The 16188-nt window shown below is 33.2% G+C and overlaps 4 protein-coding genes across 6 annotated transcripts in view; 2 read left to right on the top strand and 2 right to left on the bottom strand.

Moving 5' to 3' along the window:
- Positions 1–7559, bottom strand: part of amon (prohormone processing protease amontillado) — a 66144-nt gene extending 58585 nt beyond the window's left edge. Inside the window, exon 1 of the mRNA XM_017902135.1 lies at positions 7131–7559. Coding sequence (XP_017757624.1) covers positions 7131–7556 — 426 coding nt within the window. The 5' untranslated portion in view covers positions 7557–7559. The remainder of the gene's footprint in view (positions 1–7130) is intronic.
- A 1374-nt stretch (positions 7560–8933) lies between these two features.
- LOC108548920 (putative uncharacterized protein DDB_G0287457) lies at positions 8934–10712 on the bottom strand. The gene is made up of 3 exons (XM_017902057.1): positions 10637–10712; positions 9135–10564; positions 8934–9036 (listed from the first exon to the last, which is right to left on the bottom strand). The coding sequence occupies exons 1-3, from the start codon at positions 10710–10712 to the stop codon at positions 9001–9003; spliced, it is 1542 nt and encodes a 513-aa protein (XP_017757546.1). The 3' UTR covers positions 8934–9000.
- Positions 10713–11377: 665 nt separating this feature from the next.
- LOC108548913 (uncharacterized protein C15orf41 homolog) lies at positions 11378–12604 on the top strand. The gene is made up of 6 exons (XM_017902051.1): positions 11378–11475; positions 11557–11661; positions 11727–11848; positions 11929–12008; positions 12107–12156; positions 12220–12604. Exons 1-6 carry the CDS (start codon positions 11378–11380, stop codon positions 12602–12604), a joined length of 840 nt encoding a protein of 279 aa, XP_017757540.1.
- Positions 12605–12795: 191 nt separating this feature from the next.
- LOC108548907 (uncharacterized) lies at positions 12796–15337 on the top strand. Of its 3 annotated transcripts, XM_017902043.1 has the most exons (4): positions 12796–13291; positions 14058–14148; positions 14246–14681; positions 15198–15337. In XM_017902043.1, exons 2-4 carry the CDS (start codon positions 14059–14061, stop codon positions 15230–15232), a joined length of 561 nt encoding a protein of 186 aa, XP_017757532.1. In that variant the 5' UTR covers positions 12796–13291; position 14058; the 3' UTR covers positions 15233–15337. The 3 variants fall into 3 exon arrangements, with proteins under 3 accessions (XP_017757532.1, XP_017757530.1, XP_017757531.1); XM_017902041.1 differs by lacking the exon at positions 15198–15337 and having other exon boundaries at positions 14246–14806; XM_017902042.1 differs by lacking the exon at positions 15198–15337 and having other exon boundaries at positions 14055–14148; positions 14246–14806.
- Positions 15338–16188: the final 851 nt, after the last annotated feature.

Raw genomic sequence — 16188 nt, 5'->3', positions numbered from 1 at the left:
AAGTTCCTATTGTACCATTGTATTATATAGAACATACTGTACACTGTATTTTAAGGCTAAGGAAAGAAGCAAAATTAATTCCTAATGCTTCAGAGTACACTGGTAAAGCAACAAGATTCGATAAATTGTACCTGATAATTCTACTTCTATTTAATAAATCAGAAAAAGTTTATATAGCTCTAATTATTATAACTCTCATTGCCATTGTATAATCCTATGTTCAAAATTGCCAAATTATTAAATATTCCCTGTTTCGACCCCTTGCTCTTAATTTGCTATAATTGACGATGCTGGATTTTGGAATAAAAATGAAGGACTTTAAGGAATAACCATAATCTTCTTATACACAAATAGAATTCTAATTATGGAGATTCAATAAGGATCTCCTATGTTCTGCACAATTTTCAGCCATTCGTGACAATAAGGTACACGCGAAATTAGAGAGAATAGCGAATAGAGAGAGAGAGGGGGGAGAAAATCTGCATAGTCGATGCGTGGTTAAGGAAGGGTGATAAACGTGCCTTGTGTAACATTACGATGCCTACACACGAACCAAACTGCATTGGTCGAGCCATGAATTAGCAGTGCAATAAAGTGCATTTCCAATGCACACATCATCTCCAATTGTGCAGCTATCTTCTACGTAAAACCCTCTTTTTATGTCTCTTTGAATGCTGAGAACATAAGCTGTCGTAGCGTAAGCTGGCTATTTAGGAAATTGTTTTCTTGAACAATTAAATCGCCACGGAAATGCATCGCAATTTTGATCGAAATTGCTTCCCAGACTTGCACTCGTTCATTTTATCTGATAATGCAAAGTGCACAATAACACACCCACGATGTAATGTATTTTTAATGTCTATTGCACGAGAGATCAAAAGGGAGACAAAATGGAGATTGAACGAAGAGAGGCCTTCAAAAAGCAACAAAACGAATTGACATATTTTGTAAAACTATGTGAAATTGTGCGAACAGTATGACACACGTGGGAAGAAGAAAATTCCAAGATTATTCGCGATACGCATTTATCGTAGATACGAGCCGTGGTGGCGCTAGTGAGTTAAGACTGTCAAAACGCTTAAGAGGGTTAATCATAGAAGAATAAGTAAAGGACAAAACTGCCATAAAGAGTGCGAAACTTGTAATCAAAAGTTTAGAAATAATAATTCTGTGTCGTTCTATCTACTTTAATTTAACTATGTAATACTCCTTCGTCCTGTAATTTCATTTCATAATAACATGCCAATATAAATACATCATTGGTTAGAAAAATATGAGAATGAAATCAAACTTTGAACAGCAGTTCGAAGTACATTCTTACCTTCAAACTACTTGAAATGTCAAAACGTCGAATGTGATTTCGACAGCAAGGGATTAAATTAATACCTAGATCCACGTGCAGGATAATCAACTATCCTTTGACCGGAGATCATAAGCTCGTGTTCTATCATGCTCCGGGAGCTAAAATCAATTCATCCCGCAAACTAGAGTTTCTTCGAGTATGTTATTTCGGTAAATTAACTCGCGCATAAGTTCGTTTGCTCGTTAAAGCCTCCACCCTTCCGACGCAGACGGACTTCCGCGTGGATACGAGGGTGCTCGTTACTTTCCGCGTAAGTTTATTTCCGATGTTTCCTACGAAAACATCGCGTAGAGTAATTTAATTAACAGGCTCTGCTAAAAACGCTGATTACTCTACGCATTGCTCCCTGCTAAGCCTTTATCGCGAATATACACGTACGTATGCGTACACAGCTTGGGGGATTGAAATAAATCGACCTGCTATGACCATTCGTATGCGGGTAGCCGTGGCTAACGTTTAAAATGTCACGATATGATGAAATAAGTTTAACGGTGACGCGAAATTTTAATTATGTTAGCTAATAGCTTACTATTAATTCTAAATATCTATCATCTATAATTTAAATATCTATCCTAATCTTATCTTCATTCCACCTGCTCGAATATTTATTGCGTGATTGATCACTTGATTAATCAACGATATTAATTAAATTTTGGGGATAATATTTAAAACGTGATTAATTGATAAAGAGACTTATTCTTTGATACTCGACATGTCCTAACACATTGACGATCACATGTATAATATGGTTTTGGATCTTCTAACTTGTAAAATGGTGTTATTTCAACCCCTTAACGCGTGTCTTTCTCCCAACTTACTCGGTTAAAAATGTACAAACTGCTATTTAAATAGAATTATTTCCTAGCTGCATAAAGATACATATTTTTACATTTATCGCGCTATATCTTACATTCTGATCACAGTGAAAAATATAAAATGTAAGAATGGGGCACGGTATAACGATTTTAATCGTGACCGAGGCTCACGCAGACTCGTGCACTGAAGGGTTAAATTTATTAATATAAAGTATTAAATATCCCGCAAAAAATTATTGAAAATTCTACAAGAAACATCATGATGTTAATAATGAGTTTTAACATCGTTAATATGATTTAACATGGAGTTAATATGGATAGTATACCCGTGTCTAATTGCCAAATATAAGAGACGAATTTTTAACACCCCCAATGACCACCGTTTTAAAAACACAGCACGACATTTGACATTTCTGTTAGTCAAGGTGTTAACAAACCTTGCTCGTTAATAAAGAGGTATAATTAGTTCCCCACATTGTATTCCAAGCAAAGTTTCCCTTGGGTCGAGAACGTGCTTATGTAAACGTAAAGAAGATTGCCGGAGTTTGTAGACCGAGATCAGCGCGAAAGTTTTTCCTTCCTCTTCTTTTCCTTCATCCGAACAGTTACACGGGGAAACAGAGAGGAACAGGATTTTCACCCTTGTCTCGTTCAAGTTTTGCAACGCTGAATCGAAAGGTTAGCGTCGTTACCGCAACATTCCGATCGATCGACCTATTTAACATGATTATTCCACGCGGCTTCTCTCGGCTAATCTTTTTATTATTCTCGGTGAAGCTATTCGATTCGCCAGCAATTTTCATTCTCTCTCCCAATGCGATTTCTTTCTTCCATAGGAGGAGATTTCGCTCGCAGGACATCACCGGCGCAAATTCTTTCGCTTCGTTATCCTGTGCCTTCTATTCTCTCCATCCTCGCGAAATCCATCGCGTGGCCCACGATGACGGACCTAATCGGTGGTCGGTGGATACGATCGATCACTGTAATAATCCAACGCGTACGTCACGGGACGATTAATCGCACGAGGCGGCCGGGAAACCCGGCGATCAGATAAAACAACGTCACGGAACTCTGTAAATATGGAGTTTAAGAAGAAATCGATTCCCTGGCAGCCGGATAAATTACATCCCCTGGACGAGATCAAACGACCAATCGAGCTGCGATATTCGCCAATCTCGCCCAATATTTTCGACTTTACACTCAATTGCCTTTGCAACCCCACCGCGAGCTTCGAATAAACTTTCCGCTCGGTTGGCTTTCGAAACCGTCAGAAATCGCTTTTGACAACTGTTCTACCGAGTAACAGACTATGTTCAGATCGTTTGACAGGATTCTCCGCGAGGACGTACGACTATCTCGTTGGCTTTCCGGCGTCGGTGTAACACGACTCTTAATGAAAGTACAACGGAACGTTTGATGGCTTATTATTAGAATACGCTTTCTATCGCGTAGGACGACTAGTAAATCTGATAATGGACTAAAGATAGACGGACGAACGCGATGGTACGTATAAAATTACAAGGCGTCCACGACACGGTCGCGGATAATACTGGAATTAGCAAACGTAACGAGTGACGCGGGCCCATTAACGAAATGGCAGATACACGATGCCAAATCAAACGCGTTTCCCGAGATTTTCCTCCAGCGAAATTATCGAATTTCCTGTCACTCGAGTTACCGTATGCACTTACATATATCCTATGGACCAAGCAGGTAATAACAGGTCATTATGCGTAATACTGAGTGATAAATTGGGAAAAATTACATCAAACTTATTACATTCCTGACTTTTAGCATTGCGCATAAAGCTTGTATCATCACTCGATCCATAATATATATATATACACATGTACATAGTCAAGAACTGCACTCGATACATATATCGACAGCGTCAAAGTTGATGCGACCTCGATGCATGTATCGAATGAACCTTGACAAGTGACTTGTTCATTTACAACGCTTTCAAAAGAATATTTTAGAATTGTTGAATCGTGGAGTTTCTTTAACAGATTCTTATCGACTCGAGAACGTAGAGCCACGCTGTCGGAGCGCGACATATAATTTTTATACACCCTGTACGTAAACTAACCTTTATCCTAAACGTATATCGCTGGCCATTGTGTACCAGCACATCGTACACGTGTACATAACCGTAAAACTAAGCAGATTTGCTCTAACTGAGTGTAACGGATATTTCGAGCCGAGGGAAGTTCTAAGCTAAACCCCTTAGATAAAGCCTGGACTTGCAACGAACCGACGAGAAAGTTTCGCGCTAAAAGTAACTGCAACGAACATTTAAGTCGCCCTCGTTTGTAGAAAACGTAAAATACACTATAATACAGTCAATTCCTAGCCACGTTTCCTATCCTCGCTAACAAAGTGACACAACTCAAAAACGTACGTTTCTAGTATAATTTTTCATACAATTTTTGCACATTATTAGACATTCCAACTTCAAGAACACGTGCCTTCGCATTAACAATTCAAATATAGCGTATAATAATGGTATAACGATGAAGATAAACGAATAAAATAAAAGAAAAATATTTCTACAAAGTTTTCCTGATTTTTCAGTTGTGTCACAACCGAAAATTTACAAAATAAGATAAAACAGATCTTCCTCGAGGACGATAGTAAATAGTGAGACACGTTCCACGGGGTATCGCGAGATACAAACGGGAGTACAATTATGGAAGACCCAACAATGAAGGAAAGAATAGTTTTCCAAGGTAAAGAAGAGTCGGTAACTTTAGTCCAGCGAACCTAATAAAAGGAAATAACCCCCGGACGTCACGTCGGGCAAAGACTAACGCAATTTATCCGACATGGTAGGCGCTTGCTCGACTGCCGTTTCGCAAGAAGGAACAAAAATTTCAAGCGTATCTTCGCCATTCTGCTGGTCGTCTCTTTCCTCTGGAGGCCGCTTTTGTGCCATTTTAATAGAACTCCCAGAACCGTTTGCATTGTCGTAAAACGTCAGAAACAAACGCCCAATGTCTCCCTCGTCTCAACCTCGCGGAGATATCTTCCTCGTTCTCAGACTTCATGGCAGTAATTATAGTCCTCGAGGAAGTTCGCCGTCGAGTTTTCTAGCCTCGCACCAACTGCAGGTGACCTCGCTTCTTTTTAAGCGTTTACCCTGATGCTGTTCGTTAACGTCCGGCAGGGATTCTTATTTAAACTTCACTCGTTGCTAGCTGCAGGCAAATTCTCGGGAATTCGCTCAACGTAATCACACGGTCTGCGAACGCAAAATGGGAAACGTTGCTTAATGAACAATAACAAAATTGGATGGAAATTTGCGATGAAGAAAGGGGAAAAAAGATGTTTAAAAATGTAATACCTGGATTTAGCTGACTGCGGGAACGAAATAAGGGAAATTCGTGTAACAAGGGGACATTTCATCTGCGAAACGTCCATTCATTCGACGTCGTCACTGTGGATTCTTCCCAGAAGGGTCCTTTTAGCGTGAATGTCGTTTTCCTCGTAAAACGACACTGTTCACGGTGTATTGAAGGGAAAAATAGACAGGCAAAAAGCTGACTGTATTGGACAATGCCTACACAGAGTTTATCACGTAGGCGTCGGACCATGCCGCGACGCTTTCACTGTTGCGCTGTCTGACCACAAACTGAGGTTTTCCCTTCGATTAAAGCCAGTCGGAAATCGGGATACACCGATAAATTCGCACAACGAATGCTGACAATAGTAAATAAAAACTCGACGAATGAAATCTTTTTAATATTTCGATAAAAAATATCGGGGGAGAAGAAAAAGGGAAAAATGGAAAAATGGTAAAAATGGCGCGATCTTGGAGAAAGTTCGCCCTCTATGTTCACCGACTATGAGCGAAGTTAATCTTATCGTTAACACGTATCCGACGTGTTTCTGACGTCGGCCAACTGTTTCGAACACGTTTCTGCGATAATGCGGGTATTCGTAACAACGGGCACGAAATCAATGCCTCTGATAGATCTAAACTCGCGGCGAATATCGGTCGTTCATGCAGAGAACCGATAACAAGTTCGATTCGATATAAATCAATGGTAAAGCGGAACAAGGATAAACGGGACCAACGCAGATTTTCCAACAAATAAATGAGCCACGTATCGATAAGAAACGAACCATATCAGGTGATCTATCGATCTATCGAATTTTTAAAAAGCATGGAGAAAATGATCAGCATCCGTTCGCTAAATCGATTAATTCAGCGAAATAAAAAGTAGAAATTTATTTTAAATAAATTTCGACATTAGAATTTAAACAAATTGAACAATCCAAGTTAATCGCTTCAGATTAAACTATTTTAATAAATTTTATTAAATTTTGTTGAATTTTATCAAATTTTATTAAATTTTGTTAAATTTTAGGTTAGAAACAGTGCATATGCACTTGTACACGCCGCGGCGGTTTTACTGCGTCGAAGAATTTTCAAGTGCGACCCAAGCCTGAATAGATATATATAAACAATGGCTTTATTCTTAAGTATTTTTTTCTGTATAAACTTATCGATCGTTCAAAAGAGATTTCATTCTCATCCTAGCGTGTGCACCCCATCCGCGCCCCAAGCCACACTGTTTCAGCCCAGATAAGCAATTTCCTTGCCGCGGTAGTGCCGTTTACGTACTACATTCAACGATATATGTCAGTGTCAAGAGCTCGTGCTGTGTACGCTAACACTATTGCAAAATAGTTCGTTGAAACTCGCGGAAGTCATTTCACGATAAACTCCACCGTTTTCTATTCTAATTGAACATCAAAATACTCGTTAAAAAAATGTAGCTCGTCCTTTGTGTTCGTATTTTGTGTACGTATGTATCTCGTGTTGAAGTGAACTATGTTTAGTAAAAAAAATCGTTTCATCTTCTTTGTGATAGTCATATGACGATTCGTTTTCTTTGCAACGGAGACATTTATTCGTAGAAAATAAAATATTATTTGTTTCATCTTACCGGTCCAAGATTGACGAATCCATTCCTAGCAGCCACGCGATCTGCAATGTGTCTCTCCGCAGGCTGCCTCATCTTCACGAGAAACGTGTTAGTGAACACCTCGGCACTGCTACCGGCGCAGAGGAGCGCGATCACCGCGAGTAGCATCGTGACAGGCCGGCGACGGACGCTGATGTATTTCGCATTCGTGGGCACTGTTCTCGGTGTACGCGATGGTACTGTGATTTTCGAGCTATCAACCACTTCCACGGAAGGGGAAGCCGATGGCCTTTTCTCGGTGGTAGTAGCGACTCTAGTGGCGTTACCGACAACGTTCGTCTCACTAGCGGTGAGAATGTCAGTTGGGGTGGTGGTATAATCGTGCGAGGCGACGTATAATTTCACCGAATCGTGCGCAACAATATAAATGGCACGTGCTTTCCCCATGCTTGTCGCTGGCCGACTGGCTTATTACCATTTCCCGATCTAACTGCTCGACCAATCAGAGAATGATATACACGTTTGGTATGGCTCCCGATTCGCCAGACATTTGTGGTGGGAACTGTTGACGCATGCGCAATCGTTAAGTTCGTAAAACGAATTGAAGTGTTATGTATTCAAATTTTTGAAATTCAATACGTACAAATTTATACATGTTTAAAAAAAATATGTATATTACTGACCACGAATTTGCATCACGTGTGCGAAGCGGAAATACTCTCATTTGACGTCACATGGTGTATCGATTAAATGGCGCGTTCGAGTAATGGCACCCGTCTGTTAAACATGCGCGGTGAGAATTTCTTCTAAATATTTACGTGATATATCATTATACTGTGTTATGATAGACTTATATAACTTGCTTATGCTATTAATAATTATTTAAGAGAGTTTACCTTAGCATTTTTTGATAATCATATTAATGTTATTGTTTTTGAATGTATCCGATTTCGCGCGGTTTCTTACTGCTTCAAATAGTAGCAGCTCATATGTAATTAGACATTTTTTAACTTTTTAATTCTTAGAACGAATAATTTTCCTATATATTTTAATACCTTTCTAAAATATATAATTTAAGTATGCAATTTTTAAAAAATTGAATACTATGTAGGTTTTTACATCTAATATGTACATACACGAGTAAATTAAACAATCTAATAGCTCTTTATTATGCATATCTATACTTAAAAAAAATATGGTAATAACGTATATTATATTATAATAAAGATATGATTTAAAAATGCATCCTTAAATAAAAATATCATTATAAACAAATTTACAAAACGATTCGACATTTATTTCCATTTCCTGAACTTATTACCTAAGGTACAAAATTGGTACATATTATAATAGATATTATGATCAAATAAATATATGTAGAAAACAACATAACATATTCATAGTATTTTAATATGACGATTATAATTTATGAACTGTATACTTTAGAAAAAAATATTAATTTTTCCAAGAATAAATTAAAACTATTAACATGATTAATACAAGTTTAGATAGTACTTAAAATTTATTTCTTTATAATGTATTAAAAAAATACTTTTTTATTAAGCAAATGCATATTTTGACACATTTCAAATCACAGTGATATGGAGAATAGGCACAATAGTTGTAAATATAACAACATAGTATTATAAAAAATAACTTCATTAACTCCACTGAGTGAAAAATACCAATCTATCACCTTTTTACATATTTATTCACGGGAGCTTCGGATGGAATACCAGTCAACCTTGTGTTCGTTTGCTGAAATTTTCGCTTTGCTTCGAGTCTCATCTTCGCTTCTAATCGCTTTCTTTCTATTTCTTCTGGAGTACATTGTGCAGACTGTGATTCTTTTACTTCCTTTATATTAGATAAATTGCTAGTAGATTTGTATTTAACAATACAGTTGCCAGCTTCTTTTTCGTCTAATCTGTTAAGTTTATTTGCATTTTCCATGCCATTAATTGATGGAAAATTATTATTTTTATATGGATTCTGACCATTTACGATAGGAAATGTAGTACTTACTGACGGAGTAACCAAATTAGATTGATACCGTTTTTCAGATTTGAATGCATTTGTTGTTTTATTGTTTATATTAGTATTTTTATTTTGATAAAAACATTGATCTGATAAACTCTTTGTTTTAAAGAATTTTCTGTTTTCTAAAGAATTTTTGCTAGGAAAAGAATTTTGTATTGTTTTTTTATCCATTACAATCGTAACTTCCTCTACCAAATCATCTGTAATAAGTTCTCCCTTATTATGAACCACTAGTTTTGAAAGAAAATTGTTTGTCGTTTTATTAGCTACTGTATTAGAAGTAATGTGTTTCGATATTTTTTTTAAATTTTCTGTATTATGACCTGAATTTGAAGGACTGAAATCATACTCTGACAATTTAGATAATAATTTGTCATCTTCTATACAAGTTGCCAAACAGTCATCGAAAGAATCATCTGGAAAATCTGACATACTTTTGTCTTCTACTATTTGGTTTCCATGAGTTACATTTATGACATTATTGTTGATAACTTTTGAGTTTGACATTGAAACATTTAAGGTGGAATTTATTTTATTTGAATTATTTGAATATGTTTTTAAATAACCACTTGTATTAGTTGAAGAAGTTTTAGAAATGCTTGAATTTCTAGAACATTCTGTAGAGATATTCGGTGCAGTAAGGTAATGAATTTCTTTTTCAGATGTAGATGTTTCCTTTTCTTCACTTACTGTAGATAATTGCATTGTATTATTCACTTTATCTTTACATAAGTTCAATTTTTCTTCGATTTCTTGACTGCATCTTACCATTGAGTCATCAATTGAATCATCAAATAAGTCTTCATAATTTGTAATTTTTTTGTTATTACTATTAACAGTGCTAGAATTTATTTTTGATGTATTCCTATTAACAACACACTCTATGATTATGTCATCACTGCTTTCGCTATCTGATTCTAACAACAATTTACTGTTACTTTCACATTTTAAATCATTTTCATTTTCAACCATATGGTTATTACAATTCTCTTGTATGCTTTTCATTTTTTCACTTAAAGCTTTTAATTCAGCTGTCAGTTTCCCAATATTTTCTATATTTTCCATTTTTACTTGCTTCCTTTTTAATGGCTTTTGTAGTAAAGGAGAATTAGAGTTACGTTTCTTTTGTAGCTGTTTAGTTCTTTTGGGAGTTTCAATATGATTGTTTGATTGTATAGGTTTATCATGAACTTTATTTACAGAGGTCTGCCAATCCCAAGCAATTTCGTTACCTCCATCCTGTGTAAAAGGCATTGAAATTGGACTGCATCGATAATCTATTTCAGGAGAATCTTCTATGTCAAATACATAATCTCTCTTTTGAATTGGTGTACTATGACCATAAACACGTGAATCATAAGAATGTTGAGGAGAATCATTTCCTACATCAACCTTCATGTTCATTTTTACTGAAACTATAACAAAAAAATTTACACTAACAGTTGCAATGGTTCTAATTTGTTATTCACAGAAATTAGATAAATTACCTTCTTGTACATTATTAGTTTTACTATTTTCATGTTGCACATTACATATTTTTGTAGATACTTTATTTTTACTCATAATTTTTACAAAATTAAGATACGAGATTGATACACGAGTTAATAATAAATTAAAGGTTAAATATGGGTAAAGCTGTCATATATTTTAAATATATAAAACAATACTATTTCGAATTAATTGTCTGAGTAATTCATAATAATCAAAATATTCAATATTTTACGTTTTTCGTTACAAATTTTTGTCTAAGTAACATTTGCGTTTCTCCTGTAAATCGAAAGAAAATAACACCTACCAAGCTTTACGATTCTCTAACCTTACTACCCCTTCTTATACAAAGTGAAAGTAGGTACTTTCAGTAGCAGTTTTTTAATGTATTCCATTTTCATTGTAAATTATTTTAAGTTTAATCAATATCTTAATCAAAAGAATAAAATTGTTTTTAATATTTTATAAACCTAATTATAATAATGAGTATCTTCTTATTTATGCACAACAAAAACATAATCTCAAATGATACATTTAAATTTCCCTCAAAAATTGAATAAAGCGTCAACTTCAAATGAATGATATGTAAAATATATATATGTAGTTTCTGTCAGCAAATATCAATATTGTACATGTATAGAGTAATATTAATGCAAATATAAATATTTTATAATAATGACGAATGAAAGTTGAAACTATTTAAACAAATTTATTCTAAGTTTACGAAATAAAAGTCCAATATGAAGCCTGAATTATACAACGATATAGTGAAAACAATTCGAAAATTTCGTGGCTTATCAAAAGATTGTAAAGATGTTTTAAAAGAGAAATATAGCGAGTAAGATTATTTTATTATAGAACTATAAATACTTTGATTTAATTATCTAGTACATCAAATATTTATTTTTGTTTCATTTAGTGTTTCAGTATATACATTATATAGCATATTATCTTTAGAAATACAACATAAAATGAAAGTTAATCATAGCAAATTATTTGGGGATAATAAGAATTATTATGAAACGTGAGTATTGTATTTTTCTTTTAGTGTTATAAAATATGTATATTATTAAATAATTTAAATAACAGTTACAAAAAAGCTGTGCAAAATGGAGAACCTGTTGGAATTTTATTAAAAATGGCAAAAGATATTGGTGTACCACCTGCACTATTAGCTAAAAATGTTCTTAAAAAACATTGTGGACAATATGGTAATTTACATTTGATTTAAGATATTTTATAACACAATTTGTTATTCTTAAATTAATGAAAATACTATGTGTATTTTTAGTTTCCCAAAATGAAGTTAATGAATTATTTAAGGATACTACTCTCATACAAGACAAGGATCTAGCATATGAGGTCTATTTGGTAACAAATCCAAAATTTATTAATAATTTAAAAATCAAATATCCTGCATAATATATAAGTAATGTTTATAATGTATATAAGTATATAATGTTTTACAGTGTATATTATATGACAACGTGTATGGTTCTATATCAGTTGCTATTGGATTGTATGTATTGTAATATTAAGTAAAATAGCCAGTTGTGCATATCTTTATAAATTAAATTTATAGTTCTGTAGGTCAGGAATATGAACTAAAGGTACAAAACTACTTAACTGAACGAAATCTTGCATTTCGTAATGAAGAACATTTAAGATCAAGAGGATATGATAAAACTCCAGATTTCAAGCTCGAGGTACCAATTGCCGTAAATGGTTGTGTAATTAACTGGATAGAATCTAAGGCAAGATTTGGGAATAAAGAAATACATCAAAAATACATCAAAGAACAATTTCTAAGTTACTGGAATAGATTTGGTCCAGGACTTGTAATTTATTGGTTTGGATTCTTGGACAATCTAAGTGAACCTAATGAAAAAAGGTTTGTTATAATGGACCATTTTCCTGAAAATATTACATACATGGACCCTACTTGTATTAAACCTACAACTGTATAATCATAACTGACAATTTTGAAAGTTTAATTTCATAACAATATTAGTATTATGTGATACTCATGCAATAAGAATTATTGTTAAATATAAAATAATATTTTTATTTATATCAGCTTATCACTATCAATTTAAAATTATTCAAAAGTTTGTTTCAAATAGCCGTCTCGTTTTTCTCCACATCCTCCCTCCTTTAACAAAATCATGACTAAGAGGATTAAAAAGAAGTGAGTTCACATTTACAGTAGGGAAGCACACGGTACATCGCACAAACGAGCTAATACGTTTATTTATATATCGAGCTGTATGTGGCCATAGGCGCCGCTACTGTCGCGATTTCAAAGCCAGTGTGCAGTATCTCGTACAGCTTTCAAGTACTTACTAATATAGCACAACACGAAACCCGTAGAAAGAAACGTCAAAACGTTTTGGTCTCGTGAATCGATTTATAACACAAGAATAATAAAACATCACATGTGTGATAAACATAATGCTATAATAAACCTAATAATGTAATAAACAAACATTTCAAAGTTAAATTATATTAATTGCATACAACAGAATGCAGCTTGATATCACCTGTCATTATTGAGAGTCATTGCATAATCGAAAATTATACAGAAAGTCACCACGTGAATCTCGTCCTTCCTCACGGTACTTAATTCCAAGAAGCGTGAGACCGGAAAGATCGAGGTAATGTTTTCAAATTTTGTCAATTAATCACTTAAATCATCAAATTATACAAAAATTCGTGATTTGGAAATAAAAATTTTTAGATTGAATATTTTAAAACGTATGTATGTATAAAACAATTACCTCGTATAAATTTGTATTAAACTTGATAATACATATTATCTGTCAAATGAATATTAACAGTTTTATATATCTCTTATATAGATAAAAAAAGTACCTAAACAAAATTTCTACTATTAAAAACTAAATAAATAAATAAAAATAAATAAAAATTTGATAAATTTGTTATATATGTCCTTGATATATGATAATATCGATAAGTTATCAGAAAAGATATTTTTATAGCAAATTTTAAATCATAGCAATTTTCATTAATCGTGAATTTAGATACCGCTTGCACTTATGACATATAACCTTGACCTATTTCATCCCCGTTCCAGATTTTCCTAGTTCAAGGACATGTCATATATATGTACTGAATTAATTTAAATTCAAAATTAAATTTATGAAACTCTTTGAACATAATCATATTCAATTTTTCACCAGTTTTCTTTTTGTTCGGAAACATCGAGAAGAACCGATGGTAGCTTCAGATATGTCAAGAAAAATCCCGATTATTATATCTCGGTTAATTTTTTGAATTAACCTTTTACTTGTTAGCGGTCTTCGCAATTTTAAACATATACGTAATATCCTATACAATATTCGCATGAACTAAGTTGCAAAAGTATCTATTTATATAGCGTCGTGATATGTTTAATAGTAGAATGGCCAACAAAACAACAAGCAACCCAAAATTGCAGGGACAATCAGTGAAAATTCCGGTACAATCACAACTTACGAAAATCAAAAAAGAGGTGAAGTAAAAATTTCTCCGATGTTTCTACTTAACACTTATAATTGGAAAAATAAATGATTACCGACTGAATAAATCGAATTTTAACTTCTTCATAGGAAGAAGAAGAGTTATGGATCTCAGGGGAAGAATTATATACGGAGGGTAGCAGTGATGAAGAAGAATGTAAAATGCAATTACGATCGCGTCGTAAAATCAATAGTATTCAATCGTCTCGCACTTCTACGGCTAACCACAGCGTAGATCAACGAGGTCATTTACCCGTTTCAGCTGAAACCAGAACAAAGTCTGACTATTCTGTCGGTACTTTCAAAGATAGCATTAATGAAAAACAATTCGTACTTAAAAGTGTAACACAATATGACAATACTTCATCCAAAACTTTAAGTCGTTCGCCATCAATGGAATTTGTCACGACTGATCGTCTTTCCACAATGGAATCATCTGTAAGTTCTATGACAAAAGACTTTTCTGATTTTTCAACTGAAGAAGACCAAATCGAAAATACGGAAATCTCATGGAAGGCGAAAAGAGGTACTGTCATGTTACCTAACTCAAGTGACGATATAAAAGGAGAAACAAACAAATGCTGACACATTGAGATAATTTTATCATCATTATTACTTTCTTACCAGAACATATGTTGGAAAGTAATTATTATGAAATAATTATTTGACCAAAAATAATATTTTAAATATTCGATGTGATGCTTCTGTTACACATTTCAGCATTTTTGCTATCCTTATTCGACGATTTTTCGTTATATACATATACCGTACATTACACAAATTCGATAAAACAAATTGTATTTAATTAGAATTCCTATATAACAAAGAGGAATTTTTCGAAGATGAATGGGAAGATGATATTAATATTTTAAATATTAATGCGAAAGATGAATATATACAGAAGGAAATTTTAGAAATGAAAAATCTTGATAATCTTATATGTGCAATGAATGATAAAGTAAAAGTAAATTACGTCTTACAATAAGATGAAAAAATGATTGTTATTACTGTTATAAATGAAAATGTTTTAATCGTGCTTCAGAAAGCAATCGAAGACACTTCATTTTACCAATGTGAAAATCGGAAGCGGCTAGAAATAATTTTAGCATCGAAACCAACTGAAACCGGTAAACTAGCAGAAAATACGCGACAATTTTTTTGCTTATGCCCGACCTATACAACACCGAGTACAGGTACGACAATAAGAATAATGCGAAAAAGAATTCAATAATAATGGTCTTGCTCAGAGTATTTTTGAACAAACGAAACATTATTATCGAATGTTTTAGGTAGAATGTATTTTAAACGTGTATGTCTAATATTATATTTATTTATAAAATTAAAAACTTTAACAAAAATTGCAAATATAGAGTTTCAAAAAAATAATGAACCATACATATCACTTGATAATTCTAAATGGAGGTTATTGCAAAGTAAAGATGACGTAAATCTTTTAAATCTTGATAACAAAGTAAGTCAAGTCAATAATTGTATCTTATGGAATCTTAATATTTTCATTAACCTTTTTTAAACATTATCCCTTATCGAAAAGGACGAATGGAAGTCGATTAATTCAACTCGTTATATTAAAGATATAAATAATGTAATGCAAGATTCTTATAGTAATTTATATATAGTGAATACAAAAATAAAAAAAATGTTACTAGATGTAAAGGAAAAAGTTAATGATATAATTACCAAAAGTTTATTAATCAAAATATTATTTTAAAGTAACAAATTTTTCAGAAAAATTTATCTAATGAAGAAAGCCAACTTTTAAAACAAAATAATGTATTTAATACAAATAGTCTAATTTTGACATTTGACAGTATATCAATGATACAAAGTCTACAGCATATTGATAATGATGTTACAGATAAAATATTAAAAGAAGCTCATATTATAAATCCATTGTTAAATGTCATCGAAGACGCAAATGAATATGTGAAATAGATAATTTTATTAAACTTGTATAATTAGCTTCATATTATTACAACCCTATCAATATATTAATTAATATAGTATTTACAGTA

The sequence above is a fragment of the Eufriesea mexicana genome, unplaced genomic scaffold, assembly GCF_001483705.2.
Source record: "Eufriesea mexicana isolate 0111107269 unplaced genomic scaffold, ASM148370v2 scaffold1653, whole genome shotgun sequence".
NCBI classification, from domain to species: Eukaryota; Metazoa; Arthropoda; class Insecta; order Hymenoptera; family Apidae; genus Eufriesea; species Eufriesea mexicana.
The sequence above is the reverse complement of the archived record's forward strand: the minus strand, read 5'-3'. Positions and strand labels throughout refer to the sequence as shown.

Excerpts from the sequence above, each read along its gene's own strand:
- LOC108548920 (XM_017902057.1), bottom strand. The coding sequence starts at position 10,712 with ATGAGTAAAAATAAAGTATCTACAAAAATATGTAATGTGCAACATGAA. Across the intron at positions 10,565-10,636 it reads AACTAATAATGTACAAGAAG|TTTCAGTAAAAATGAACATG; the intron begins GTAATTTATCTA and ends TTTTTGTTATAG. Across the intron at positions 9,037-9,134 it reads CTAATTTGGTTACTCCGTCA|ATTAGACGAAAAAGAAGCTG; the intron begins GTAAGTACTACA and ends TAAACTTAACAG.
- LOC108548913 (XM_017902051.1), top strand. The coding sequence starts at position 11,378 with ATGAAGCCTGAATTATACAACGATATAGTGAAAACAATTCGAAAATTT. Across the intron at positions 11,662-11,726 it reads AATAAGAATTATTATGAAAC|TTACAAAAAAGCTGTGCAAA; the intron begins GTGAGTATTGTA and ends TTTAAATAACAG. Across the intron at positions 11,849-11,928 it reads AAAACATTGTGGACAATATG|TTTCCCAAAATGAAGTTAAT; the intron begins GTAATTTACATT and ends GTGTATTTTTAG.
- LOC108548907 (XM_017902041.1), top strand. The coding sequence starts at position 14,059 with ATGGCCAACAAAACAACAAGCAACCCAAAATTGCAGGGACAATCAGTG. Across the intron at positions 14,149-14,245 it reads TTACGAAAATCAAAAAAGAG|GAAGAAGAAGAGTTATGGAT; the intron begins GTGAAGTAAAAA and ends ACTTCTTCATAG.